Source organism: Gasterosteus aculeatus, chromosome 13 (genome assembly GCF_964276395.1).
Source record: "Gasterosteus aculeatus chromosome 13, fGasAcu3.hap1.1, whole genome shotgun sequence".
In the NCBI taxonomy this organism is placed as follows: Eukaryota; Metazoa; Chordata; class Actinopteri; order Perciformes; family Gasterosteidae; genus Gasterosteus; species Gasterosteus aculeatus.
The window spans coordinates 18,457,065-18,483,445 of NC_135701.1; the positions used below are offsets into that span (position 1 = coordinate 18,457,065).

Here is a 26,381-nt window from a genome sequence, read left to right on the forward strand (position 1 = left end):
TCTGCTGTCCGGGAATCTGATCGCACATCATATCTCACTTCCAACTCCCTATTTTGAGAGATTTATTTTTATTTGCTTCCTGGTTCTAATGCGTTAATCCTACTTATTTTTAGCTCACTTGGATGCAGATACACTGATTAAAAAAGAGAAAAAAAATCTATATCTGGAAAAAGAGCTCTTAATACATGGATTTCCCACACGGGCCCAGGATGAGGGCTTAACTACAGAAGCCATGTGTTGAAAGTGACACCTATGCAACATAATATCTGTCCAGGGAAAGAAGCTCAGTGAGAGGTTTTCTTACCGATCCTCACATATCCTTGGGAAAGAAATGATTCCATTACATAACATGTTGCCACGTGTTCCTGGTATGGGACTTCTTTCAGGCTGACAATCCTTCACAGCAATCGTACAACCGGTTGTGCATTTATAGTAAATGCATTTACTATAAATGCACAACAATGCTAAAACCAGAATTGCTATTATAGATTACTGCTCCTCGGGTAGACAATATTGTAAAATGTACGTAGGCCACAATGAAGATACTACATATAAGTCACAAGTTTAAGCGATCATGTTAACACAAGTAAAATACTTTCTGTTTAGTATGATTATGCTCGCTTTTGCAATGCGACCACAGGGATTTGGAGCAATGGGTTGAGGCAGAGGCATCATGCTGATGTTGCCTAGCAACAAGACATTGTATGTGTATGAAGCAAATCCCGGCTTATTTCTGCAAAGGCAGAAATTGAGATCTTTCACTTGGATTTTACTGTAATAAATTCAGTGTTACTAAGTATTACCCACTCACTTCGAATTTGGTCCACAATTCAAATCTGTAAATTGTTTGCAAAAACAATGCTGTTCATTTTAGGACTTTTTTCCATTACTGCAAAATAACGCTAAATTCTTAATTAAAGTACCTTTCTCACAGGTCAGCAAAGGCTGAAACTGTTATCAGGGCGGGAACTTAAATGGTCAGACAGAGCAGTATCTCCATAACAGCTTTGGAACAATCTTTCCAAGGGCTCCATGTGAAGCAACGGTGCAAAAACACTGCCATCCACTGGAAAAACATTGAAATAGCTGCATCCATGTGTCACGTTGGTACAATATAGAGCTATCAGAGAGAAATACTGCAATCTAGAGGTTAGAAGAGGCTAGTTTTGTTATGTAACACACAGCCAAACATTGCATTAGTTGAAAAAGAGACAGTCAGGCCAGTATGACTAAGGGTCGCTGTTACATAAGCACAGAACAGGAAGCGCTGATCTAGATACTCATGTAATTAAATGTCTTACAAGAGCGATCTGCACGGAGGGAACTTATTGTTGCCACTCATTTGGAAGATGTGGAAAAGGGATGGATGATCACTCGTGGATTTATAGACAAAGCTCATTGTTGTTGTTGACGATCCATCACAGACTAAATGCTATTTATGCTCTCTGAGGGAAATCATGTGTTTGTGGTTTGTTATGAATACTGCGGCTATGCGAAGTCAAAGAGAAAACCTTTTTTTTACATCTCCATCCTAATTCCTATAATCATAGAGAAGCATTGGTCAAAATAAGACAACAACCAAGCTGTGCGGGTTAAGTAGGCTACTTATTGTTTACCCATACATTTGGAGGAATGTGAATGTAATAACACTTTCTTTTCCACAGAGGGAGCAATAGTCTACAGTAAATATCAATGGTGATGAGTTTTTTTTATGTTTATCTTCATCCAAAGAGGGAAGGCAATGTATTAGACTCATGTATATTTATTAACACTCATGACGATAAGCTTTATACAATCATCTTTTCGACAATAACAAAACTGCATTTCATCTACTAAAAAACCTGGCAGTAAGTCAAATATTCCTGTTTATTTCTTCTGGATTTTTTTGTATAGAAATGTTATAACTGTAAAAGCAACATGTTGTAGTAAAGTATGTAATGTTTCAAAACACAAAAGTTGTTTTTGTTTTTCATGTATTTGCAATCAACTCAACACCAGCAGCATTAAACTAATAAGGATAATGTGGGGCTGCTAAATTCATCCAGCTTAGCGGTTTATCAAAGCAGAGAGGTCTTGATGTGCTTTGAGGAAATCACCCCTTCATCTAGTGTACGGCCCCCTCGGACCCCCCCCCCCCCCCCCCCCAAAGCTGGGCGACAGTGGACCAGCAATCTGTGACCCACTTCTTTTGTGCCTTCGCTTGATCAGCTCAAGAGGCTTTTGTTCGTAATCATTGCTCACCAATGCCCCCACCCCCGACAGATGACCTCATCTCAGCCCCTTCAGCATCCCCTCATATACGCACGCGCTACTTCCTGAGCTGCATGCGTTGGTGTGGCGGGAGAAGAGCAGTGGGGAGGGCGCACATCCCTGCGGGGCGCCTCACCTGCATGCGTCCTGTCTGTGTCCTGTCTAGTGATCCACTAGCCCTGCGTGGTGAAGAGGGGGAGTTTGGTTTCCTCCCCCAATGAGCAAAACATAAAATCTCAAATCACCTTAACAGCTGTAATATTTAGCGTACACGTTCATTTTAACATTAGTTTACATATTGAAAATGAATAATTTATGGTGAACACCTGATTTATAAACGCTCACCTCAACATGACCGTTGGAGTGGAAACAACTGTCGACTTTTCATGTTTTCTTTTTGCCAACCGGTCATTATTTGATACAACGTTATTGTATTAACATCTAGTATGTTTTCGGTTTACGGAAACGTGTAAATCCAGGACGTTCAAACATCACAGATTGTACAGCTGGAGCATCATCACTTCAGGCATCAGTCCTTCTATTACCACTTCTCGTGCTCATTTAATGGATCTCACACGTGTGCGCGAGAAGCACCGAAATATGGCGCTATCGCAATCAGCCAATGGGTGGGCCGTTCGCGTCAGGTTGCGGCCGACGTCACTACCGTGTCGGGGGCGAGGATTCGCGACGAGAAAGCGGCAGGGGAGGCTCTCGGGATCGCGCTCGTCTGTTTGGATGGCAAATGCCTCCGGTGTAACAGGCCGATCATTATGGGGGATCCAGGACCCCGAGGCGGGAAGGACCCCGATCGACCGACCGATGCGCGCAGCTCATCGCGGCGCTTTATACCGGGATAAAAACATCTTGTGTCCGCTAACGCACGACCAGTCAGCTTGGAGCTCGCAGAGGAGGCGGTGTTCGCCGGGATTCAATCAGAGCCACGGTCTCTGTTTGCAGCACAAGTAGCAGAGAGAGAGAGAGAGAGAGAGAGAGAGAGAGAGAGAGAGAGACGCGGGGAAGACGGCACTTTACAAATCTATTTGGATCCCGCCTCGACATTTTGCGCAAATTATGGATGCGACGTCGATTACGAGATGGTCCGGTCCGCCCGACCCTGTCAGGGCAGGGTGGGTTCATCCGGTGTGATTTCACTCTTCTTGTTGCTCTGCTGTCTCCTCCTCCGCCCGGTGGCGATGTCCACTTTCTGCCTCGATCTGCAGACCTCCGCCGTGGTTTCAGCACCACTGGAGCTGGACAGCGACCGCATGGAGCCGCGGCCCGGCGCCGCCGGCGCTCCGGAGCCGGGCCGCGGCTTTCAGGGTCAGCCGCTGCGGCACGCCGGCTCCGGAGGCCTCGGCATGGCCTTGGAGGAGGAACTGGCCATGCTCACCGGGGAGCGGGACGACCAGGAGGAGCTGTCGGGACCGGAGACGCCCCCGGTGGGGCACAGCGCGGACTTGCTGTCGCTCCTCCGTCGGAAGGAGAAGGACTTGGTGTTAGCTGCTAAACTCGGCAAAGCGTTGCTGGAGAGAAACCAAGACTTGACCAAGCAATATGAGAAAATGCACAAAGATCTCAACGAGAAATTAGAGGTAAACTTGGAAAATGGAAAATATGAGTTTGAATGCTTCCTCTTTGTGGTTTGTCCTTTATTAAATGTTGTAATCCTCACGTCAATGGGCCTTTGCGATGTAGACAAACTCACTGGGATCATAACACATCTGCTACCTGTAGATTCCACATACAGGCTTCACATGACTCTTTTTTCAAAAGTGAACCCAGTAACAAACGATGACTTGAAGCCGTGTGTCTGTCAGAAGACGGTCAAGCTTAAAAAAAGGTGTTTCAGTGTCATTTCACATATGCTTATAAATGATGTTCAGTTGAGCTTTTGTTCTTGTTGTTTTAGAATTAAGAATCCTACAAACAAGCCAACACGGGGCCCTAAAACCTCCCCCAAAGGCTAATCCCAGGGCCTCGTATCTAGTGTGCATCTGTTCAGCCCTTGATCCATATTCATCCTCAACGTGGAGGCTCAGAGAAATAAGCTGCCTGTTAATATCAAACTCTTCTGTTCACGGACGTTGCACCTGGTACACTATTCGAACGGCCCTTGATGCTGTTTAAATTCTCTTTGATCCAACCTTTTTTGTTTTAATCAATCAGTTACTGTGGCTCTTTTGCCTCCTTCATCAAAAGGGTTCTGTTGTATACCGCAATGGTCCAGCTTTCACCATTCATTACATGTTTTATTGTTAATGTGTGGTCGTGGCAAAGTGACATCACAGTGGAATCCCACTTTCACATAGAAGGAAAGTTAAGAATTTCAGCCCGTGAAAATTCATGATTGTGCCTTCATTGTCGTACAATAATGTGTAGCAACGGAGTTGTTATCTTAAACTTTTTTTACTTTCAGTACCATGAAGTGTTTGACAAGGATTGACTCAAACTTGTCCTTTGCAACACCATCGGCTCTTACTTTTCACAATCCCTCGATTGCATCCAAGAAAATTACGATTTAACCACATGACCTTCTCTCCCCTCCGTCCACACACAGCACTTGGAGCAGGAGAAGCATGAGTTGCGGCGGCGGCTGGAGAGTCGAGAGGGGGAGTGGGAAGGCCGCGTGTCGGACCTGGAGACGGACGTCCAGCAGCTGCAGGGTGAGCTGGAGCTCCACCAGGTCCAGCTGAGGGAGACCGACAGAGACAAGACCAAGGCAATCAGCGAGCTCTCCGAACAGAACCACCGATTGCTGGAGCAACTCAGCAGGGTGAGAAACACGGTCCACGCGTGTGCGTGTGCATGTTTTGGGCCATGAGTCACTGGCCGTAATGTTGCTTGTTTGTGTGTACACACACTAGGTGGTCACCCTGGTCATAGGCCTCGGGGCCACTCAGTCACTTCCATCCTGCCCGACTGACCGGACATAAGATGCTCAGCAGCCAAGTGAAGTTTCCTCCCCCCTCAGGGGCGATGATGCCTCCGTTCAGCCCCCACCACCCCCCGCACTTCACCTGAATTGTGCTAACTCATCAATGTAAAAGCAGAGCTTCTGGGTCTTACATTGAATAATTTAGAATGATTGGACTGAACACTTATGCAATAAGTTCTGCAGTCGGGACAGGCAGAGTACAAAAGGGCTCATGAGATGCTGATATTCAGATGGATTGATGGACAGGTACATACAGTAGTGCTGCATGCATGTGTTTGGATCACACCCTTGGTGTTCTTGTTAAATTGTCCACGTTCTGTCCCTTTTTATCATGGTTTCATTTACACACTCTGGGGAAACAAAACATGCTTTGTTTTGTCATCAAATTAAACTATGTTGTCTCAAAGCGACATAATAACCGGTATGTCACAGGGATGAGCTGGCTTCCCACGAGCAGGACCACATCACGCTGCCTCGCCTGTCATCGGGATGTACTGTACAGTTCAAACGCTGGGCCGTTATGAGATGCAAGGGATGTAAACAGAGACACGAGTGTTGTCGGCTGCTGCGGATGGCTGGCAGAGTGTACCGGGGCCGCATTTCTGGAGTCCCCAGGGCGCTGCATACAAAGGTTGACAAGCGTGCTCAGGCGACCGCTCTCCCCCTGAGAGACGGTGGGATGTGCTGCCGGGCACACGCTGCTGCTCAGGAGACCCGGTGCTTATTGATTTTAACCCCCGCGCAGAGCGGCTCGTCTCGAGCCGGATTAAAAGCATCACGCTGCAAACAACGAGCGCTCTGGACCGGTCGGTCTGAGCAGGAGCCGGCACTCGGCATGATTAAACCGCCGTTAATTGAATTGAAACTTGGGTGTGGGGATATAAAGAGATGTTCCCTGAAAGTGGTGTATTATGTACAGGAGTTGGAGAGGGAGGGGGCTGTCTTTCCAAGACTTAATTGACTGCATCGGTCCAGATCCATGATTCAGCGAGCTGGGCAGATGCAGGGTGACCTGCTGGGTAATAGATTAAACGAGGTCAACTACAGCGCTCGCGTTCTCGTTCCTTTTATCCTTCAGGCTCTCCATCTTGCTTCCTTTTCTTCTCTTCTCTTTTCCATTATACAGTAAGTGCTCATTATTAAGTGCTGGGCTGTGAATAAGTATTGTTAACTGTTTACAGCTCTGAGTGAATGGAGGAAGTACTCCCAGGACCCTCTGGAGAGGAAATATAAAAGTACTCCCAGGACCCTCTGGACGCCTGCTATTCTTATCTGCCCTCCTGTTTCCCGTAATACTTGACTCTTTGCCACGGCAGTCTTATCCATGAGGTAACGCGTGTTCCCGTGCACTGCCAAAGGGACTATGAGCTTGTTATTTTTGTCCTTTGGCATCTGTGTTAAAAATCACACTTTAGAGAGTGATGATTGGACAATAGATCTGCTGAACTGGCTCCTAACGGAACAACTGCCACTGGGTTCATTCTTACATTCTTTTGAATTTAATTCACCTTTTTTTTAAGTCAACCATTTATTTGCATATTTAGGTCAGCATTTATGTAAGAAAGTATTAACTATAGTATATAACTTTTTGTCCTCCATGAGTAACTACCAGGGATTTTGGAAGTAAATCTTGCAGCCAAAGGTGTGATTAATAAAAACATTGCATCACCTCACAAGCAATTTACTAGTCAGTTATTGGCTGCAGTGGGACGACCTTGAGGAGGCAGGGCACTCCGTAGGAAGTGATGTCAGTTACGGGGTCAAATACAGCGCTGAGGGGGATTAGGCCATAATCCGTGCTAATAGCCTTGCCATATGCATTCAGGCAGGAACCAAAACAACTCCCGTCCCCACTCTGCTTAATTGATAACAGCAGGTAACTCAGATATTAGAACAAGAATGTCAGCTTTGAATCGTCACATCATATCCTGACATGACGCAAACACCCCCTGTGGTTATTGCCTTTTGTTGGGCTGTGTGAGTCCTAACACTCTGTGATTAAAATGTACATTATTTCCAATACACGCAGCGAGAAAATAGATCCAGGAGTAGAGGCGTGTGAGAACAGTCAATCTCCTTTAAACCTAATCTGATCAGAGTGAACCATCCGGAAGGGGTCCTTTCTCTAATTACATTACCACACATGCTCAGAATGTGCATGTTTTATGGCCGTGGTCCATTCTAATTCCCCTCGACCACTATTTACTCAAAGACCTCCAGCCTCCGGTGACTCAAAGCTGTTGATAACTACATTTTCTTGACTCGTGATTGACAATAATTCAGGAGGCCGGGTGTCTTATTACGAGGAGAGCACAAAGTGGGCCAGCTGGTGTCCGGCCTCGTCGCTGTGGTGCATCCACATCACATCACAACCTCTCGCCCGGCGGTGGAAACACTCCCCGGGCATCTGTCCAACAAATCAGCTGTTATTCACGTCTAGTCAGCGGACCACGTGACGCCCTGCTCCCGTCGTCCCACGGTGGCCGTTTGCCGTGAGGATCATCTATTCGATCGGCCGTTCCTCCCTGTGCGTCTTATGCAACCGCTCCAACGTCTAGACGACGCACCGCTCTGGGAAGAGGTGGGGGGGGGGGGGGGGGGGGTGATTAAGGAAAATACCAGAAGCTTTGAGACCACTTGTCGCAGCTACATCCAATCCTACTTCACCCCGGTTACCGTGACAACCGGAGTGACATGCAGATTGAAACTCTTGCGTGGCGTTGCCATGGGGATGCGCTCAACACAGTGGCACGAGGCTACATGCTGTTTGATGGGGAGCTGCGCCCCCGAAGATCTGTGACGCAGCTGTGGTCACGTCAGCTGGATGATGGCCCACGTTTCAAGTCCCTCCCGTGGAAAACCGACATACTGTGTTTAGTAGTTTGAGTTGCAGTAAGAAATCACGTCTCCTTGCTGAGCCCTACATTGCTGCCCAGGATTCTGTCACAGCTGTCAGATTTTTTTTTTCTGTAATGCCTGATCTGGGATCTGAGGAATTTGTGTGCAGATTAAAAGTGCGTCTGCGAACCGGGCAGCGGGAGATGAAACGGGGAAAAACCACAGCATTTGATCCGCAATCTCTCAGCATGTCGGGTCAAGTCGGTCAGACGTCACGTGGCGGCTGTAAAAACACGCAGCTCCCACGTAGAGAAACACATGTGGGAGAATAACATAATATGTTATTTGAGCGCTTTCACTACAACGTCTGCCCAATTTTCTTTTCTCAGCTCCTTAATGAGATGAAACATGCCGTCTCAACACCATCAAATATCATGGAAGGATCTTCCATTAAGCCAAAACAATACTAATGACAAACAGATCAGCCCTTTGATAACAAAAACATTTGCATATGATTCAACCAAACGTTTCCACCCAGAGGACGGAGAGGCATGAACCAATGCCCCACATTTAATAAACCCCTCAGGTTAGCAGTGCCCTTGTGTGACATTTCATAGCGTTGGGCAAATCAAATAGTGTTACAGGTCCTATCAAATCCCATTGGTATTTTAAAAGAATCTTGGATTCTACATATCGGAATATCAGATTTTTTCATCAGATAGTTTCCTGAAAAATATCATGCTTTTCTCCTCGAGGATCAGTTGTTTTTTTTGTAACCCAGCGTTAAAACCCAAACACAAGTGAAAAGAATTGTGGCAACAGGCAGAATTACAATGAGTCAATGTGGAAAAGATGATTTACAGCTTGACTCCAAAAAACAAAAGTATCCATCCATTCAACATTAACCATTATCAACTTGTGAATGGAGATTTCTGAATTTTACTGATAAATCAAACATTAAACTTGCAATTTATTTTCAACATACAATTATACAACAAGCCATTATTTAATCCAAGTCTAATAGATACACAGGGATGCAATTTACTTTTACAAAGTGAACAAAATGATCCAAAACCTATTTATTAATGTTATTATTATTATTTTTTAATGTATTACGGCTTTACCTGCGTTTACTTCGGGGGTCTCAGACGGGAGCCTACAAACCACCAGGACCAGCTGCTCGGCTGTGAGCTTCTCCAGGAGAGGCAGAAGTGTGTAGTGACACCTAGAGGCTGTACTTCAGACCAACGTCAGTCATCTCATGTTTTACTCTGTTCTTTGACAGATTCACAATGCGTTGAAAAGAGAGAGAGTGCTTTTAAAGGTTTTCGCTGTTGCCATGGCAGTGATGACACGAGAACTGACGCTTCCTGAATGCAGCTCTGTGTCAATGAAGCCACGCTCTGTGTGGCCTCATCCCACCTGTCCAATAAGCTCGGACGAGGCACTGCGTCGGCTGCTGGACGAGACCGCAGGAAAACTGAGCGGCCGACGTTTTTAAGCGAGATGAAAAAATGGCCTTTCAGAGGAGCAGCAATCACATGCTCCATTTAATGGAAGAGAGGAGGGCTGATTCACGGATAACTGAGTTACCCTTTGTGCCTGGTGGCCATGTGTAGGTGTGTGTGTGTGTGTGTGTGTGTGTGTGTGTGTGTGTGTATAAGGTCCTACATTTGCTATCAGACTCCAAGGAGTCACCCTGCTATCGAAGTACGGGAACGCAGCAGCTATGCAATCTTTCTTTTTTTTTATTGACAGTTAATATGACACTATAATATAACAAAGTGATGTAAAGCAAATATTTACTGTTTTTCTTACTGTCTGGTTACCTCCATCCAGGCTGCAGAGGTGGAGAGGCAGCTGTCCACTCAGGTCCATTCACTACGGGACGACTTCAGGGAGAAGAGCATGTCCACAAGCCAGCACATGTCTCGACTAGAGACTCTACAGGCCGAGGTGAGCCGCCGTCAGCCCCATTGGTCCTTCGTACAGTACAAATGATTCAATTGTACTTGTTCAGCGTGAACCTCCCAAAAAAAATTTTTTTAAACTGTGGACAATTGCAGAATCCATAAATAATGTTTGCAGTTATTGATTCTCTGCAAGAAGCCCGAGTGCTTCAGGTGACAGCAGATCCCAAGGGAAGTTAAAGCATATGAAGTATTAACACAGTTTTCTGTTGCAAGAAAATACTCCGTTCAATTAAATTCCCTCACTTGGTTTGGTTTGACTAATGGTGACTAATGTTAGCTCAAATCTGCAAGATGGACATTGATCCTGTGTTCTGAAGAAGATGGTACTCATCCAACACAAAGGGTTTACTCTGTCGGGGGAATTGTGGGTTTACTCACAAACTACTTTTCTCCTTTTCCTGTCATCATTATCTCTCTCCTCACCCATTCCTCCTTCCCCTTTGTTTGGAGCAGCAAGAGCTAGAAGTGAGTGGTTTACGCTTTCTGTCGGTCGGATCGCATGCTGCATGTAACGTCTTGTAAAGAAATAAAAAAAAACAAGGATTGGACTAAATATTAAGAAACGCAGCTCTGTAGTCACGCAGAGTAAATCATTTTTCCACTCTTTGGCAATCCCCGATCGGTGACATTGAGCATGAACAACATCCTGGGTTATCGGAGCATGATGTGTTGTGATGTCGGCTTTGTCATGTGACATATCGTCCTGACAAGTAACAGTACTGTTAGAGCGTAACAACAAATCACATTTTCCCTCAGCTCTCCTCCTCAAAGCCACAGAGAAAACACCCAGACTGCGGATCCTGCGCTGTAATTGGGGGAAAAGGCTACTGCTCTATATTTAGCTGAGACACTGCAATGTGTCTGGGTGCTTCCACTTCTCCAGTGCTTTGCCTTAATGCGACTGTGTGCTGATGACCAATGGAGTTTTGCCCTATTTGTGTAAAGCAAGAGACCATAAATAACCAGAATCTGGCAATGTGGATGCTCATACGATCACGGAAAGCAGATAATCCAAATGTAAGCTCCTACCCTGTGAAGTAGGTTACCAGATGTAGGTCAAGAGCAGGAGGGATGAACATGAACAAGAGCTGCTGTTTGTTTAAGGGGGGGAAGCCACTCAGGCAGCTCTGAGGGAAAACAATTTGTTAGGAATCCAGAAGGCCGTTAGACGTGCATGGTGGAGCTTTGGGGAGACGCTACCATGTCAACAAGGCATTCCTGAAGTTCAGGCTGGTAACGCCTCAGCCCGGGCTAAGCAACAAACATTCCTTAGACCAGTGGGAGGACTTTTTAATCTCGTGTAAGAACCTTGCCTCCGAGTCAGGAAAATAACAACATCCAGCCTTTAATCAGATCCATAGCTGCCCATCTGTTCGCTATCGACCCCCGAAAATCGAAAAGCAATCCTCCCGTTAGCCACGTGCCAATGCCCGCGTCCCGTGGCGCAGTGACTGACTGGTGCTGTCTGACGCGTTAGATCAAGATGCTGTCGGAGAGGAAGATGGAGCTGGAGCACCGGGTGCACGCCATGCTGGAGGAGAACGAGCTGCTGCAGAGCACCGTCGACGACCTCCGAGAGAGGACGCTGGTGTTGGAGAGACAGTCTCACCGGAAGGACCTGCAGGTACGGACGCGTGAACACATCTGTGTTAGCGATCAAATCTCGGTGGAGTCGACTGGCCAATCAGGTGCTTCCATTTGTGTAACCTCCCTCCTCTGGTGAGTCCAGTTGCGGCAGAGCCAGCTGGAGCTCCAGGAGGTGCAGGTGTCCCACAGGCAGCTGACCGCTCGGCTGGAGGAGTTGACGGAGGAGCAAAGCCTCCACAGTCTCACCCCGCACCCGTCCAGCCTGCTGTGCGAGATAGAACAGAGCATGGAGCAGGAGGAGCAGGAGCAGGAGCGAGAGCAGGTGATCACACTGGGAAGTTGCTGCCGAAGACTCTGCTGTGCTTTTCTGGACACGCTTCTAAACACCTTCCGGTCTTGTTTGTTTTAGCTGCGTCTTCAGTTGTGGGAGGCCTACTGTGAAGTCCGCTCGCTCTGCTCCCACCTCCGGGGGAACGACGTCACAGATTCGGCGCTGTCCACCGATTCTTCCATGGACGAGTCGTCGGAGACGTCCTCAGCCAAGGATGTGCCTACTGGGAGCCTCCACACCGGCCTGCTGGAGCTACGGAGGCTCACGCAGAACCTGCTGGACGGCAACGAGTCCACGGTGAGGCGCAACTCACTGGGAACCAGTAGGGCTCGTTCTTCTCTTAGGACAGGGCCTGTGATTTTCCACCAGGTAGTGGAATCCAGATATTGATAGACGGCTGACATCCGTTCCTTTTTATTTTTTTTCACTAGCTCCACTCTGGCATTCACGCTTTCAGTTTCAGCCATTTCCTTTATTTTGTATTTTAGGCTGCTTTAAAAACAACTGTTGATTAGTAGGCAGTGTCCCTGCAAAACAAATAAATAAACCTTTAGAGGCACGTGTGCAGATTATGTCCAATCAGACGATGCCGGTGATCTCTCATTCTGATTGGCCAGAGAGTTAACAGAATTGTGGATATCGGATAAAATTGCGCCGCTGTAATTGAATTTGTTGTTAATATATTCAAAGTGCGATACCACAGTCTTTTTGTTTATTGCGCGAGTTGACACGACAATAAAACACGTATTGTCAGCACTGACTGAACGGCCTATGTTTTAAAAAGGGAGGTAATGCCTCATTGCAGGGCTCTAATAACTATGCAGATTAGTATTGTTATAGCGAAAATAGAGGCAATGATACTAGGGACGATATAGTTATAATTGCTGTGTGTATTCAGAGTACGGTCACAGATGCGCAAAATGAAAATAGAGGAATATTTCTCTCCTGTTCATTTTCATGCAAATAAAAAAATACATTTTACTATTTAACTTAATTTAAATGCACGTCAATTCCTTTCTCAAAAGTTATTTTAGGAACCTCATGAACCTGTAAAAATTGTAAGCTAGACGCTTTAAGACAGTCCACATTGATAATAGTGCAGGATGGAGCCTCGATGGGCCTGTTGCAGTAACAGCACATTGGACGTGAAGTGGCCGTGCGTTGTGTAAAAATGAATGTCCATAAATCTGTGCAGGAGAAGCCTTTAAGTTGCAAAGTGTTGTGTGTTCACAGGGCTCGCGGCGCAGTGATGAGGAGGCTCTGGAGGAGCAGCTGAGGAAGCTAGGAGAGGAGCTGAGGGAAGTCAGAGAGCTGTACGAAACTGAGCAGGACAAAACGCGCAGCAATGTGGAGGATGCGCTACAGCTGCACAATCAGGTCTCGTACACGTCTACACGCAGCGTAATGAACACATACGTAACCGGGTGACCCATAAAGAGGTTTGAATGCGTGTCATGGTCCCCGTGTGACCTGCAGATGGCGCTGCTCTCTGTGGAGATGTGTTCTCTGCGGGAGGACAACGAGAGGATGAGGACCATGGCGGAGGTCCGAGAACCCAGCGAGCAGCTGCAGACTGCTATCAGAGACAGAGACGATGCCATAGCCAAGTAGGTTCACATCTCGAGGTCCCTCGGTGAATATAATGTCAAGCTTAAAGGATTATCACAACTTGCGTCTTCCATTTATAGTTCAGCTCCTGTTGCAATTAGTCATTTAAATATTGTATTTAGAATTCCTTAGGATCTTAGGAAGTAGATACTTCCCTTAAGCATTTGTTGCTGTTGTTGTTAAGTTTTCTGGCAGAGGCAAACTTCTTTTTCACAAATTGTGAATTGCTTATTTTTCACATATTGTATATTAAGCTACAACCAACAGTCCAATACCTTAGCTTAGCTTGAAGACTGGCAGCATCAATAAAGCAGCATATGAACATGTGCTTTGAGGAGATACAGTGGAAACACGTCTAGCCGAGCAGAAAATAAAGCTGTTGTTTTAACTGTTGACATAATGTGTTAATAAGTGGGCATCAGAGGTGCTAGCGGGCGTAATCTGACACTATTGAAAGGGGGCGGGCTTTATTCTGCCTGCTCCTGGCAACACATTGAATAAGTGAGTTTACCGAAGGTTTAAGGCGATAGCTCTACATTCACCACCACGTTAGCGTCGCGCTCGCAGCTCGTGACCGGTTGCTCCGTCTGTGTGTCCTGCAGGAAGAAAGCGGTGGAGATGGAGCTGGCCAAGTGTAAGATAGACATCATGTCTCTGAATAGCCAGCTCCTGGACGCCATCCAGCAGAAGCTCAACCTGTCGCAGCAGCTGGAGGCGTGGCAGGTGGGTCAAACGTCACAAGCGGTGTATTAGTAAAGGCCTAATGGTGCTCCAGCTATTTTAAGGTTGTTACATAAACCCAAAGGTGGTCTCTGGATGCATTTTTGAGATAATCCGTCCATTTTAATACACTAAACCGCTCGATTAACTTCAGAGGGTGCATGTCGTTGGCTTGTCCTTGATGAGTGTCCCACAAGGAAACGTATTACATGTGTAGCCCGAGGACACGGGAGAGAGTGTGTGCACATCTCAGAATGTGTGTGTGTGTGTGTGTGTGTCCCCCCCCCTCCCTCATCTGTAACTAGCAGCTCTTTCCTCTCTCTTCTCCCTGCCCACAGTTTGCCTCCTCAGGGCTCTTTACTGTTTGGCTCTTGTGGTTTCTGATCTAGTGGCCTTTCTCAGCTTCCGTACCACCCTTTCTTCCTCTGTGGTACCCCCCCTCTCCTCTCCTGCCTTAGAGGTGAGCCCGGTGACGCGCCATCTCGCCGTTTCACCCCCCGCCGCGCTGAGCCATTCCATGCCGTGGTTAACTGTCTTGGGAGAAACGCCCATGCCAGCTCCATGTCTACCTGAAACCATTAACCCCCCCCCGCCAGAGAAAACATCCAAACCCACCACGCCGGTACCCCCCTGCAGGTTGTCAGGAGATTGGTCCTCTGGTCAGATCACCTGTCGAGAGATGGTCACAAAGACTCCAAACGTACTGCGTTGCATTCATATGAACTTGATTCATTGGCTCTTCAGAGCCCCCTGGTGGCCGAATCAACTAGCATTGCAACTCCTTCCATTAAATACATAAAGTATTTGGAGCAATTTAGAAAAGTGAGACCATTAACAGGATAGGAGACAAAAGTAATACAAAGAATGTAAGACTTTTTAATTAGGGAGTTATTTTTCACCTGCTTAATCTAGTCTGAAAGATTAAAATCAAGTCATCTGGGAGGACAAATTACTTTTCTGCTACCTCTTCTGCACAGGTAGACTTCAAGGGGTCCCAAGCTGAAAAGTCGTGGTTATAATTTCTACAAGTTATTACCCAACTGCACAAAGCTTTCAACCGGCACTCAAAGGGAGCTGAATGTGTCACAGTTAGTTTGTGTTTGGTCGGCGGTTATAAAGTGACATCATAATTCTATCATCTGAAAATCGAAACCGTTGTTCATTGTTTTACTCATGCGTTTTTTCCCCACATGCTCCTAAATAAAATGTCAAGGCTAGTTAGTAATAAGTAAACAAGCAATGAATGAAACGTGGTCGTGGTGTCTCTGCAAATCGATGCCCATCGGGTCATTTGACCAATGAGTCCGATCTCCTCAGAACTTCCTGCAGCACCGTTGAGCCTCTGTGCGTGACGTCGCTCTCCTGCCTTTCTCTCACCCGCCTCTCTGTCCGTGGCTTTAGGACGACATGCACCGAGTGATCGACCAGCAGTTGATGGACAAGTACCAGGACGAGTGGCGCTCGACCCCCACCTCCCTGTCCGGCCCGTCGAGGGCACACGGCGGTCAGTCCTCCAGGCGAGCTCACCGCCTCTCCGACCGGGACAAGAGACTTTTCTCTTTTTTCAAAAAGAACTGAGCCCCATTGAACCGGTCCCGAGCACAGCTCAAAGACAAAGACAGCCGAGGCGGGGGAGGAGGAGCAAAGGTTAAACCACGCGGCCAAAGACGGGCCGTGGCTCACACTCAAGTTTGTGGGGGGACGGGGTCATTTTGCACTTTATCCGTGACCATTACTCTTCCCTTTTCGCTGATGAAATGGTCCCCGCTGGCTATGAGAGGAAGGAATATAAGAACAGGAGTTTGGTTTTCGCTCTCATAGGCAGAACGCGAACGGGGCCACAAAGTTTACCTCCAAAGAAGAAGGTTTCCTTTTTAGTGCCTACGACCATCTCTACTAGCCCACTGCCAACACTATAAACCAACGGTTTCTGCGTCCCAGTTATCAGGCCGGGGGGGGCGGGGGGGTCAGGGGAAAGACAGGTGGATGTAAGGGACACTGCAGGGTGGTGGTGGAGAGAAGAGGGCCGCGTGGGGGGGCGGGGCTCCACGTCGGAGCGTCTCTCAGGTTTATTCACTTGTTCAGAGGCTGAGGACGCTTGTTTTCTCAGTGGGAGCGTGAGCGAGGGTTTGGCTAAATGAAACCTTTAGATGTGGCACTCAAATGAGTTAAAGTCTATGGAATTTAAAGCTGCACTAAACAATATTTTTGTATGTAGACAACGTGTAACGTGAAAGGATTCCTCTCATAGTCAAACAAAATGATCACAATCAGCTCCACCAGTATTTTATTCGCTCTTCGCTGTCAGGTTGTTTTCGTTTTTTCATTCATTAGCATCCAAAGTTAGCATCCCGCCGGCGAAGGCGGTGGAGCGTCTAATTGGGCCTGTGGGTGCCAGGTGAGCTCTATGCGGCCAACATGCTCATCCTCAACATCTGAATAAACCTTTTGGGGGGACTGAAGTTTGTGATATCGCCTTCAGGGGTCCACGGTTTGCTTGTATTTAATCATTTAAAATATTTTTAATTTTTCAAAGGAAAAAAAAAAGCCCCTGTCCTCATGATGTCAATCATCTCCCTAGTTGACCAAATAAAAAATAAACTGTTTACATCAGCTGGAGAAGGAGGAGGAACCACGTTGGATCAACTCAATCCAGCTCAACAAAGGACCCGTTGAATTTGTGATCACACGAAGGAATGTTGTTGTGCAGAAACTCCACCAGACTTCCTCTGCGGGTCTGAACCGCTCCGGTCTAACGCGGATAGAAATGGTCTACCTCCCTTCTCGTTGCTTCGATACTTCATGGGCACTTTGATTTCCGATCTGTCGGGCTTCCGTTGCAGGCGACATCTCTGTGACTCCGCCGGCGATGCAGAATGCGTCGACCTGTGTGTCTCTCGTGTGTCTGTCCGCCTGTCTTCTTACTTGTGTCTAATGCAGCTGTGCAAACCTATGCAGATGTATTCTTATCATCTCAGCCGGTTGTTGGGAAGGTTCAACCCAAAGAATGATTTTTTTTATAAAAAGTTGAGTAGGTTTGGATAAAATCGTTATATTTATAAGAAGAAAAGCATAACTTTTTGAATGAAAATCTGTTGTATGTTATTTCTAGGCTGACATTTCCACGTGTGTCCACTGATTATCACTTGTACGTATGTTTGGCTGTCCGGGTGTGGCATGGAGCACAGCTGGAAAGCCTAAATTCAGGTGAGTGAAGAACAAAATGATCCATTTTCTAAGCCTGATCTAAATATCATATATACATCTGATCGCTTTCTCTCCGTTAGTTAGAACAATTGCAAAAAAATCAGTTTAAATGGCACCTTAAAACAACACAAAAGATAATCACCATCAAAATAACCAATACCATCCAAACAGTACTGAGACCATCCAGAGTCTGAAACCATCTCTGAGAGTTTTCTGTTTCAGCCCAATTATTCAAATTCACCAAGAGTAAGAGAGCACATTTAGCCATTTTAGAACTAACTTCACGAGCGATCGAGTTATTGTTTGAACTCTGCATGAAGGGTCCTTTTGTAGAAGGTGCCATTAGTGCTACGGGGTAACGACCTTCACATCCAGGGGTTCGTGCTGTGGGAAACACCTGGAATTAGGCCCCAGTGTCTCCTGCCGCCACCGGACTGTTGATTCGTCTCGATGAGTTTGTAACATATTTGGTTCCGTCCACGTGGTGTCATGATTACTGTTTGTTTCTCTCTTGGTTGTTTGTATGGTTTTAAGACAGTGCAGACTGCCCGATGTGACCCGTTCACTTCTCAATGGGAAGCTTTTAGTAACGGCCGTCTGCAGCTGCGCGTAAACATCACGATTCTTTGGAATTGAGTGCGTTCGGTGGGCTCATTGTGCTCCGTGTGAGCGCCTCCATTCACCACTGAATGCTATTCAAAATATTTGTCATGCAACTTTCTTAGCGTTTCTTTTGTACAAATAAATACTTTGCAATCTGCTGGTCTCTGCTCATTTGGCCTTGAAATACAGACGTTTTCCTTCTGTGGTCGTCATAGTTGGGCGGAAGGGCCCCAACAAAATGTAATGTAACTTGTTTAAAGGGAATATATGTAATAATATATGAATGTTACTACCGAAAAGATGACAAAAACTCTGACTGAGCAGCGGTAAGAAGCTTGAAACGATAATATGAACAAAGCAGTCTATCGAAGGGATCAACACAAAGAAAAGAGATCAATTGTATTCTCATTAGGGATCAGGATTCATTGTAATGACGTGTTATTTTCTGAGCGTCATCCGGTCACAATGTCAATGTGCCCAATACTCACGTAAGCAGAAGGGGAACTCCTCTCATAAAACATTGACTCTCGACATTAAAGACAAAAAGAAGCAAGAAGTATTCAAAGACAACTCGTCACTTTCTCCCGTACAATTTTATTCACAGAAAGCAAAAAAAATAAAAATAAAGACACAGGTTTAAAATGATGTTAAGACCAAGCCTCAAAATCAGTGACACATGAGATCAGTCATTATGTGTCAAATATTTATTCCTTTAAAACGTTTATTACTGATTAAATTCATGAAGGGAAAAATGAATCGTACGTCTCTTTTTCTCCAGTGTACAGCAAAACCACAGCGGACGAGTGTGTGTTTTTCAACCATAGCACACGGGGCATGTTGGACACATGCAGTTTGGTGCGCTAATTATGTGTGTATGTTCTATATCGAATATAAACACACAAATATATTTATATGTACATACACGTAATGAATAGAAATGTGTGATTTGATACCATTCCTAAGCCCTGGAGGTCACAGTGACAGGATCCCACACCGGCTGCCAGGGTCTGCCCAGAGGACGGAAACTAAGAGCATCCGAACAGGAGCTCGGCTGTCCGTCAACTCTCCCAATTCAAGAAGGGGAAAAAAAAAAAAAAAAAGAAGTCAGTAACCGCCGTTTTCGGCCTCCGACAGACCCTGGCGACGCACGGCGAGCGAGCTCCGGCGCCGCAGTCCGTTCTCACATCAACGGTCCCACCGACTGCGGTGCTCTCACCGCGGAGGCCTACAACACTGTCAGGTAACACATCGATCGAACAGGCGGCAGTGGGGTGGGAGGGGGTTTAAAAGCAAAAGAGACAAAGAAACAAAACATGACATCAGACGGTAACGTCGATCAACTGTTAAGAATGTTCTGCAAGTCGAGAAGAAGACAGTAAATCCTCGACAGTGTAAAATGCATGTCGGACGTAACCTTTTTACAGACCCCTTCAAAGTGTTACATGCTCAAACACCACAGGCTGCTCTGGGCGGGCGGTTGGCGTGGCGACCGCGAGAAAACACGTTTCCGGAGCAAGAGCCATTTGCCCCTTCGATAAACCGAACGCAGCGGGCGGGACAGTCGCGGTGAGGAGGTGCTGATATGTGTGTGGGTGTGAGGGGGGGAGGGGGGTGGGGGCAGCCCTGAGCACTTCCTGAGGACTCAATGGGGATCGAATCAGACCCCGATTCACCCGGCCTCACGGCCAAACAGGGGGTCACTATGGCAACGATCCAAATGATGGGCATCACTGAGCTCTTTTTTTTTTACATATATTATTGGCAGTATCAGTGTTTTTCTTCTTACTTTTTTCTACGGGGATGAAGGAAAAGGATTTAAAACTCTTAGAGTAGTAAGCCTGCAGCGAACGGGGCCTTCAGAGCTCCGGCAGCGAGTCGACTGCTCTGTCGCACTTCAAAAAGACAAAAAAATAAAATCGATTCCTGTTGGCTCAGCACTATTCGAGGTTAGACGCGGATGGAGGAGGGGAAGATTGGCAAATGTAGACAAAGAAAAAACAAAAAGTGAAACGGTTTACCAGTTGCGTCCATTGGATTAGTTGCTAACGGTTCTACCAATCATCATCAAGTCAAATGAAACTAAACCGAGCAGTTCATGATCTCCTGGCGTGGTGAATGTAGAGAGATGGTGCGACCTTCACTCGGACTCAAGACTCCCGCTCCGAGAAAAACACCAACCACCCCCCCCCCCAAAGAAATAAACCTAGAAAGAAACAAAAATCCAGACACGGGTGAACCGTCCTTCTCCTCAGGCGCAGAGTCTGACTCTGAATGTCCCGTGTGCAGTGGAATGAGAAGGAGCGATGAGAGACTGAGTGGGGGGGTGGGGGGGTTATGTGGATATAAACCGGAGCATTACGGCGGTCAGTCGTTGGCTTGCAGATCCTTTAAGAGAGGAGGAGGACCTCAGGTCAATAGTGCCCATCTGCTGAAATCCAAATAAAACTTGATTTGACCATCTAATAAAATCTGTACATTTTTCTTTGAAGCCGTCATGATTAGTTTGTCCAAACGGGGACATTTTTTTTCCATTTTAAATTCCTTTTTTTTTTCTTTTTTTTTTTTTAAATCTTTCACCGTATATTTATTAAATCTTTATTTGCTCTTTAATTTAGATGCTCTGAGTCCCATCTTGTGTGTATGCGCATGTGAAGAAAACGCCGGCGACCCTTGGGAGGATGGCTCGGAGCTCGCTAGCAGCACTTCTTCTTTCGTTTACTGTTCCGGGTGAGTTTGACCACGTCGTTCTGTTGCTGCTGCTGCTGCTTGGCGAGCACCTCCTTCTTGGCTCTCAGGACCAGCTCCGTGATGCAGTTGAACATCTGCAGGAGGAGAACAGACCGACATTGCGTGGTGAGAGCAGCGACAACACGGTAGGGAGGGAGAAGTCTGTTCTCGACAGTTTCGGCATTCTTCTTTTAACCAAGGAAGCGGGCGGTTTCCTTTCTGTTGCGTCATGTCTTGTTTTTCCATGTTAAGTGCCTTTGAGCACCTTTTGCAGCACTATGCACTTATTAATAATAGGAATTATTATTAGAGCTTGGTAGATTTTGTCCACTAAGACTTTTCTAATTGAATTTTTAATGCTTTTTCACGTTGAATAACGTATTTATAATAACCTCGTCATCCCCTCTGGTGAACACACGATTTACTTAGTTTTACAGATCCTGCGATTAAATAAACTAATCGATTTGTTTTTCCAAAATTGTGTGTGTTAGTCAACTAAGAACATTGATTGAGGCCCTACTGAGCTCAATGCCACTTGTCCCCTCAATATGAAGCTCAAGTCAGGCTAGTTAGCTTAGCTTACGATAAGGACTGAAGCTAACGGTGAAAACAGCTCCTTCCAAAAAGGTGTAAAAAGAATCAAAATCAAATCTGCTTATTATTACTTGTTTGTTCAAAAGGTCCATTTTGTAGGAGTTTGCTGGATTTATTGATCAAATAAACCCGCTTGGGTGAATTTTGTCAAGAGGGACAAGTGCGTTTAATGGGAGAGAACCCGGTCATTTAGCAGCGTGTGGTCCATGTACCGGGACCGGCCCGGTGGTCGGGGACCCGTGCGTTAGGGAGCCGTCTGTACAACACGCCACACGGACCAGCGGGACATGCGGAGCATTGAGACATTCTTGCTGACTCGTGGCCTCAGCTGAGCTGCTCTGCATGCCGGGGCGCGAGGGACGCGGCGTCGGCCAGCGGACCAACAAACGGTGAGCTACCTCTTCGACGTTGATGTTCTCTTTGGCGCTCGTCTCAAACAGGTTGATTCCCATCTGCTCGGCGAACTTCTGCGCGTCGGTCGTCTCGACCACCTTGGAGTTGGGGTCGTCGTTTTTGTTTCCCACTGAAAAGAGAAAACATTGCCACGGTGATGTAACAGGAGTTGGAAACAATTATACAACACATGCAAATGAAGAATGAAAAACAAAGAGCTATACTGGAGGTGCATTTTTAGAAAAAAAGAAGAACCAAAATGTGCACACTGACCTAATATTCGGCACACGTCGTCACAGTTCTGGTTGATTTCGTGTAGCCATCGTTTGACGTTGACGAAGGACTCCGCACTCGTGACGTCGTAGACCACAATGACGCCATGCGTCCCCCTGTAGTATCTGAACATGCAGAGAGAGACACAGGCAGTGTTTGACGTTAGCTCGCGCGGCAAGTCTCAGAGCTTCCAGAGGCACACGGTGGATGTTTCATATGAAAACCTGCAGGCAATCAGAAAGTTACAGCTGCACTCGCCAAACACACAAAGACCCCTTTGTCAGAACTACTGTGTGGGTCAGTGTTGCTGCCTGGTGGGACAGTGCGTTTGTGAGGGGGCGGGTGGTGGTACAGTGTTGTCTCTCTCTCCCCCCCAAATGTCCAGCAGTAATGATCAATCAGACAGCAGCGATGGAGCCGCTTGTGTGTGTGACTACAGAACCATAAACTAGCACACACAGCAGGCGTGTGGGGCCCAACCTGCAGTAAAACTCCACACAAACAGGATGCGATCCAGTAAGAGAAGCTGAATCCCAACTGGAACTATTCTTCTCAGCCCTGCGGACGGCGTCTTTAGCCTCAACGTTTGGTTTTTAAGGCGTGCGACCCCACTGCTTTCATTCACTCTCACCTGCGTTTTCACAAACAACTGTTCTCTACCTGCTCGGCACCAAACTGTAACGGTTAGTGTCAAGCTGGTGAATATAGCGGAGAATTTAGCAGCTAAAAATATTTGTCTCTGCTGCCGCCAAGTTGTGAAAAAAAAATGTGTTGATGCAGAGTTAAATTTAGATTAAAAGTTTTAAAATACCATATTAGGAGAAATAGTGTGTTGTGTTGTTTCGAATTCACAAGAGACCACGCAGATGCTTTTATTACTAACTTACTAACTACTAACTTCTGTTGCAATGTAACTTCAAAGTTATGTTCGCATGAAAAAAATACACAAATAAATCAATTGTTCTAAAGGATTCAACTACTACTTCATCCTGCCTATTAATCCAGTTCTATCCATTGGTGCAGGGCTGTTAGCCGCAGGGCTCGAGACCAAAGATGCAGCGCTTTTTTTCTCTTTTTTTTTTAAAGCTGTTAAAGTTGAAAGTGTTTCCATTCAGAAGTAGTGAGCAGATCTGTGTTTGAGTTGTACTGTCACAAGAGCTCAAGGGGCATGAGCACAACAACAATATGGGTTTAACTTCGATCCGGTACGGCCCTCCTTTCATGCATCAGTGTCGACCCGGAGCCACATGCTGGGTTACGGCGCCCCGCCCTCGCGGCCACGTAGCACTACGGCAGGAGACGTGCGGGGAATTCCACCCAGTTTCACACCGCACACACTCAGTATAGTTGCTTTCAAACTGCTTCCTCAAATAAAACCTTAATCCAATGACCACAAAGACCCGGTCTCGTTTTGCTGGATTTAAAATTGCTGAAATTAAAAGAATCTGGCTGCGCCTAACAAAGTCCCTGTGGATGTGTGCGTGCAGCGTCACTCACGTGGAGGTGATGGTGCGGAAGCGCTCCTGCCCTGCGGTGTCCCAGATCTGTAGCTTCACCTTCTCTCCGTTGATCTCCACCGTCCGGATCTTGAAGTCCACGCCGATAGTGGTGATGTAGCTACCTGCAGACACGCACAGCACAACACACGAATCGACCCGATGACCTACAACCACCGCTGATCTTGAAATGATGCCACACATGGGCTGCGGCAGAACCACGCACCTGAGAAAGTGTTGTCTGCGAATCGCAGGAGGAGACTGCTCTTCCCCACTCCTGAGGAGGAAACACAAGCACGGCACGAGGTTTAGAGTAAACATCTTGGTTCTGCAAACCAAAACATCAACCATCGCTGGAATCATTGGACAACTAAACATTTACTCCACCAAAATATACAATAACAGCTGTTGTTGCAGTAAAAGATGAAAGGCAAAACAAACACATTTGTTTAAGGCGTTTCGATGGCGCTTCCGCCTACAGAAGCTTCACCGATCAAACAGAGGAGCAAGCAGCAGCGGTTGAAGACTTTGTGTCAGTACATCCTGCTTGGATCCTAAAATTATCATGCACAATAATAAGAGAATAAAGAAATAAAGTCAAAAGTCGTGGACGGGACGGCTGCTCAGCCTGAGGTGCGACTCGTCCTACTGTCCCGTTACGAAGCCTCCCTATTGTGTTAATAGCATTTCATATTTGCTCCCTTCCTAAAAGATCTCAGGTTGCTGTGGTCTCCGCGCTGAATGGAGCAGCAGCCGCACGGAGACCGTTTTGTAAGTTATAAGCTGTAATATTCAATCCTGCCGTAAGTTTTCACGTTTCACAACGTGAGTCAAGTTGCTCGGTGAGCAGATTCATCTTGCAACCGCTGTGGCCCGAGGACGGAGATCTGGTGTGAGGAATATTGGGATTCTCGGCCAGAGATAAGACCTCATGAGGCCGGGGAGGAGGGCTGGAGGTCAGAGAGAATCTTTCCTAAATAACCTTAATCACTACAGACACTTGTGCGTCCACGCTGCAGCTGAGGGGACACTGGCCTCTGTGTGAGAGTGGCAGTGAAGGGATTTCTGTGATGCCTTTTCCCTCCACAGTGAGCGGCCAGCTGATGGGGTAGTGCCAGGATCCGGCTTGTCAATGAATGCAAAGACCATTGACCACAAAGAAGCGCTGCACATCACTTTAAATCGGGAGCGGGATTGACAGTGTGCATCTACCTGTGGCATTCGCCTTGTATTTTGACGTGAGGGAGCAGATTAGCAGAGGTGACGTAACCACAAAGGCAGTGGTCTTTGAACCTCGGAGGTATCGTCTCTCCTAATTGAAACTGCAGCCACTTTGTGGTGTCACTTCACCCTGTTTTACTTTGACCGGCGGGTTGCAAACTGGAGGCTGCAGTGCAGCATTCCTCCACTATCAAGCGGCTAACACACTCGTGCTAGCTTAAGCTAGCCAGCTAGCTAAATAACAAACAGCATTTCATTAACAACCTCACCCAGCGTTAGCAAATACAAGACTACCTGTGTTGTACGTTCGAGCACCGTAGCTTCTCACGGGAATAGTGAACGTCAGCTGGACTGAAAAGAGAACAGTGAGCTCCACAGCCAAGCCGGAAAGTGTAACGTTAGCCCAACTTCCAACTAGCTTAAAACAGCTAATGTGGATACAAAATAGAGGCCAAAATAGAGGCGCGTGGGAAAGCAGTCACGGGTATTTGGGTTACAGTGAGTGTCGTGTTGCAGAGGTAAAATAAATGCCCCCGCCGATACGAGAAAACACGCAAATCTTCGAGAGACAAACCCTGAAGATCTGGAGGCGATATCCGGCCCGATCGCCTGACGTGCCCCGTACCTCCGCCCTGTCAGCGCCGGAGAAATACGGCGGATGTGTACAAAACCACCACCATTTAAATGCAGACAATATAAAATAACGCGTCTCCAAAAGCGTCGTGGAAGACCCCCGCGTCCCTCCAAACGAATGTCTCCTCCTCTCCTTAGAGGAGAAAAAAATATATATAGAACCAGACAGGGCCCACTTCCCGTCCCGCATCCTCGGCGTCGTCTTACCGCTGTCACCGATGATGAGCAGCTTGAAGAGGTAGTCGTAGTCCCTGGCCATGCCGGTAGCTGGTGGCTCACCCCCGCCTTGTGCCGCTTTGCTCCGTTTGCCGTCCGACCCCCTCGGCTCGTAAAAAAAAAATTCCAAATATATTGCCGTGTATCACCAGCCCCTCAGATACGAAAGAAAACCACCACTGCCGATGTTCAACTGCTAGCCACCCACCAACCCCCCCCCGAGCCGCCGGCGTGTTTCTCGGGGTTTCGCGGCGTCAGCAATCCTCTCCCTCCGCTGCAAACAGCCGGAAACTCCGCTTCCTTCTCTGGTGGAGCTGCACCCAACTGTCACCCGGCCTCACTGCGCAGGCTCCTGGCGAGGCGCTGCCGTCCCATCGCGTTGATGAACACCGGCCTCGCACCACTAGAAGGGCCGGCGCGGTTCTGTTGATTAACATCTGCGAAGCAGGAGCCGGTAAATGGCTGGATTTCTTTTTGTTTTAAAAATTATTTAGAAGTAATCTAGACAACATAAAACACAGAGGATCACAGAATGAGGAAATTCCTCAATAAAGGCGTATGGATTTATGACACCTCGTAGAAATGGTTGACATGAACATAGAATAAAGCAAATCATTTTTGCTTAAGTTATTGGAGTCTTAGTGATAAGGCTTTTAGAGCAGTCAACACAATGTCTGAATGCTTCAGATTGCAGAGCTGTTAGTTACAGTTTGTACGGCGTACAAATTTGGTTTGTCTGCATATTCCCAGAAGGCACCAACAATTTAAATAACGTT

At 46.8% G+C, this 26,381-nt stretch overlaps 2 protein-coding genes across 4 annotated transcripts; one reads left to right on the plus strand and one right to left on the minus strand.

Annotated features, from left to right (window-relative positions):
* Positions 1–2,920: 2,920 nt before the first annotated feature.
* bicdl1 (BICD family like cargo adaptor 1) lies at positions 2,921–18,209 on the plus strand. Of its 3 annotated transcripts, XR_005713974.2 has the most exons (12): positions 2,927–3,842; positions 4,808–5,023; positions 9,863–9,979; positions 10,450–10,461; positions 11,474–11,620; positions 11,726–11,905; positions 11,993–12,211; positions 13,148–13,291; positions 13,391–13,521; positions 14,125–14,245; positions 14,581–14,702; positions 15,644–18,209. XR_005713974.2 is itself a non-coding variant. In XM_040195947.2 (11 exons), the coding sequence occupies exons 1-11, from the start codon at positions 3,345–3,347 to the stop codon at positions 15,818–15,820; spliced, it is 1,962 nt and encodes a 653-aa protein (XP_040051881.1). In that variant the 5' UTR covers positions 2,927–3,344; the 3' UTR covers positions 15,821–18,209. The 3 variants fall into 3 exon arrangements, 2 of the variants coding, with proteins under 2 accessions (XP_040051882.1, XP_040051881.1); XM_040195947.2 differs by lacking the exon at positions 14,581–14,702; XM_040195948.2 differs by lacking the exons at positions 10,450–10,461; positions 14,581–14,702 and having other exon boundaries at positions 2,921–3,842.
* A 417-nt stretch (positions 18,210–18,626) lies between these two features.
* LOC120830347 (ras-related protein Rab-35) lies at positions 18,627–26,065 on the minus strand. Its single transcript, XM_040194918.2, has 6 exons — positions 25,597–26,065; positions 23,762–23,812; positions 23,537–23,660; positions 22,040–22,164; positions 21,772–21,896; positions 18,627–20,874 (listed from the first exon to the last, which is right to left on the minus strand). Exons 1-6 carry the CDS (start codon positions 25,646–25,648, stop codon positions 20,746–20,748), a joined length of 606 nt encoding a protein of 201 aa, XP_040050852.1. The 5' UTR covers positions 25,649–26,065; the 3' UTR covers positions 18,627–20,745.
* Positions 26,066–26,381: the final 316 nt, after the last annotated feature.

What these genes read in the sequence shown, in the direction of transcription:
- bicdl1 (XM_040195947.2), top strand. Translation starts at nt 3,345, where the DNA reads ATGGTCCGGTCCGCCCGACCCTGTCAGGGCAGGGTGGGTTCATCCGGT. An exon ending in TGCTGGAGCAACTCAGCAGG is followed by an intron (nt 5,024 to 9,862) that starts GTGAGAAACACG and finishes ACCTCCATCCAG; the next exon opens with GCTGCAGAGGTGGAGAGGCA. An exon ending in AGGAGCAGGAGCGAGAGCAG is followed by an intron (nt 11,906 to 11,992) that starts GTGATCACACTG and finishes TGTTTGTTTTAG; the next exon opens with CTGCGTCTTCAGTTGTGGGA.
- LOC120830347 (XM_040194918.2), bottom strand. Translation starts at nt 25,648, where the DNA reads ATGGCCAGGGACTACGACTACCTCTTCAAGCTGCTCATCATCGGTGAC. An exon ending in TTCCGCACCATCACCTCCAC is followed by an intron (nt 22,165 to 23,536) that starts GTGAGTGACGCT and finishes CTGCATGTTCAG; the next exon opens with ATACTACAGGGGGACGCATG. An exon ending in CGACGTGTGCCGAATATTAG is followed by an intron (nt 21,897 to 22,039) that starts GTCAGTGTGCAC and finishes TTCTCTTTTCAG; the next exon opens with TGGGAAACAAAAACGACGAC.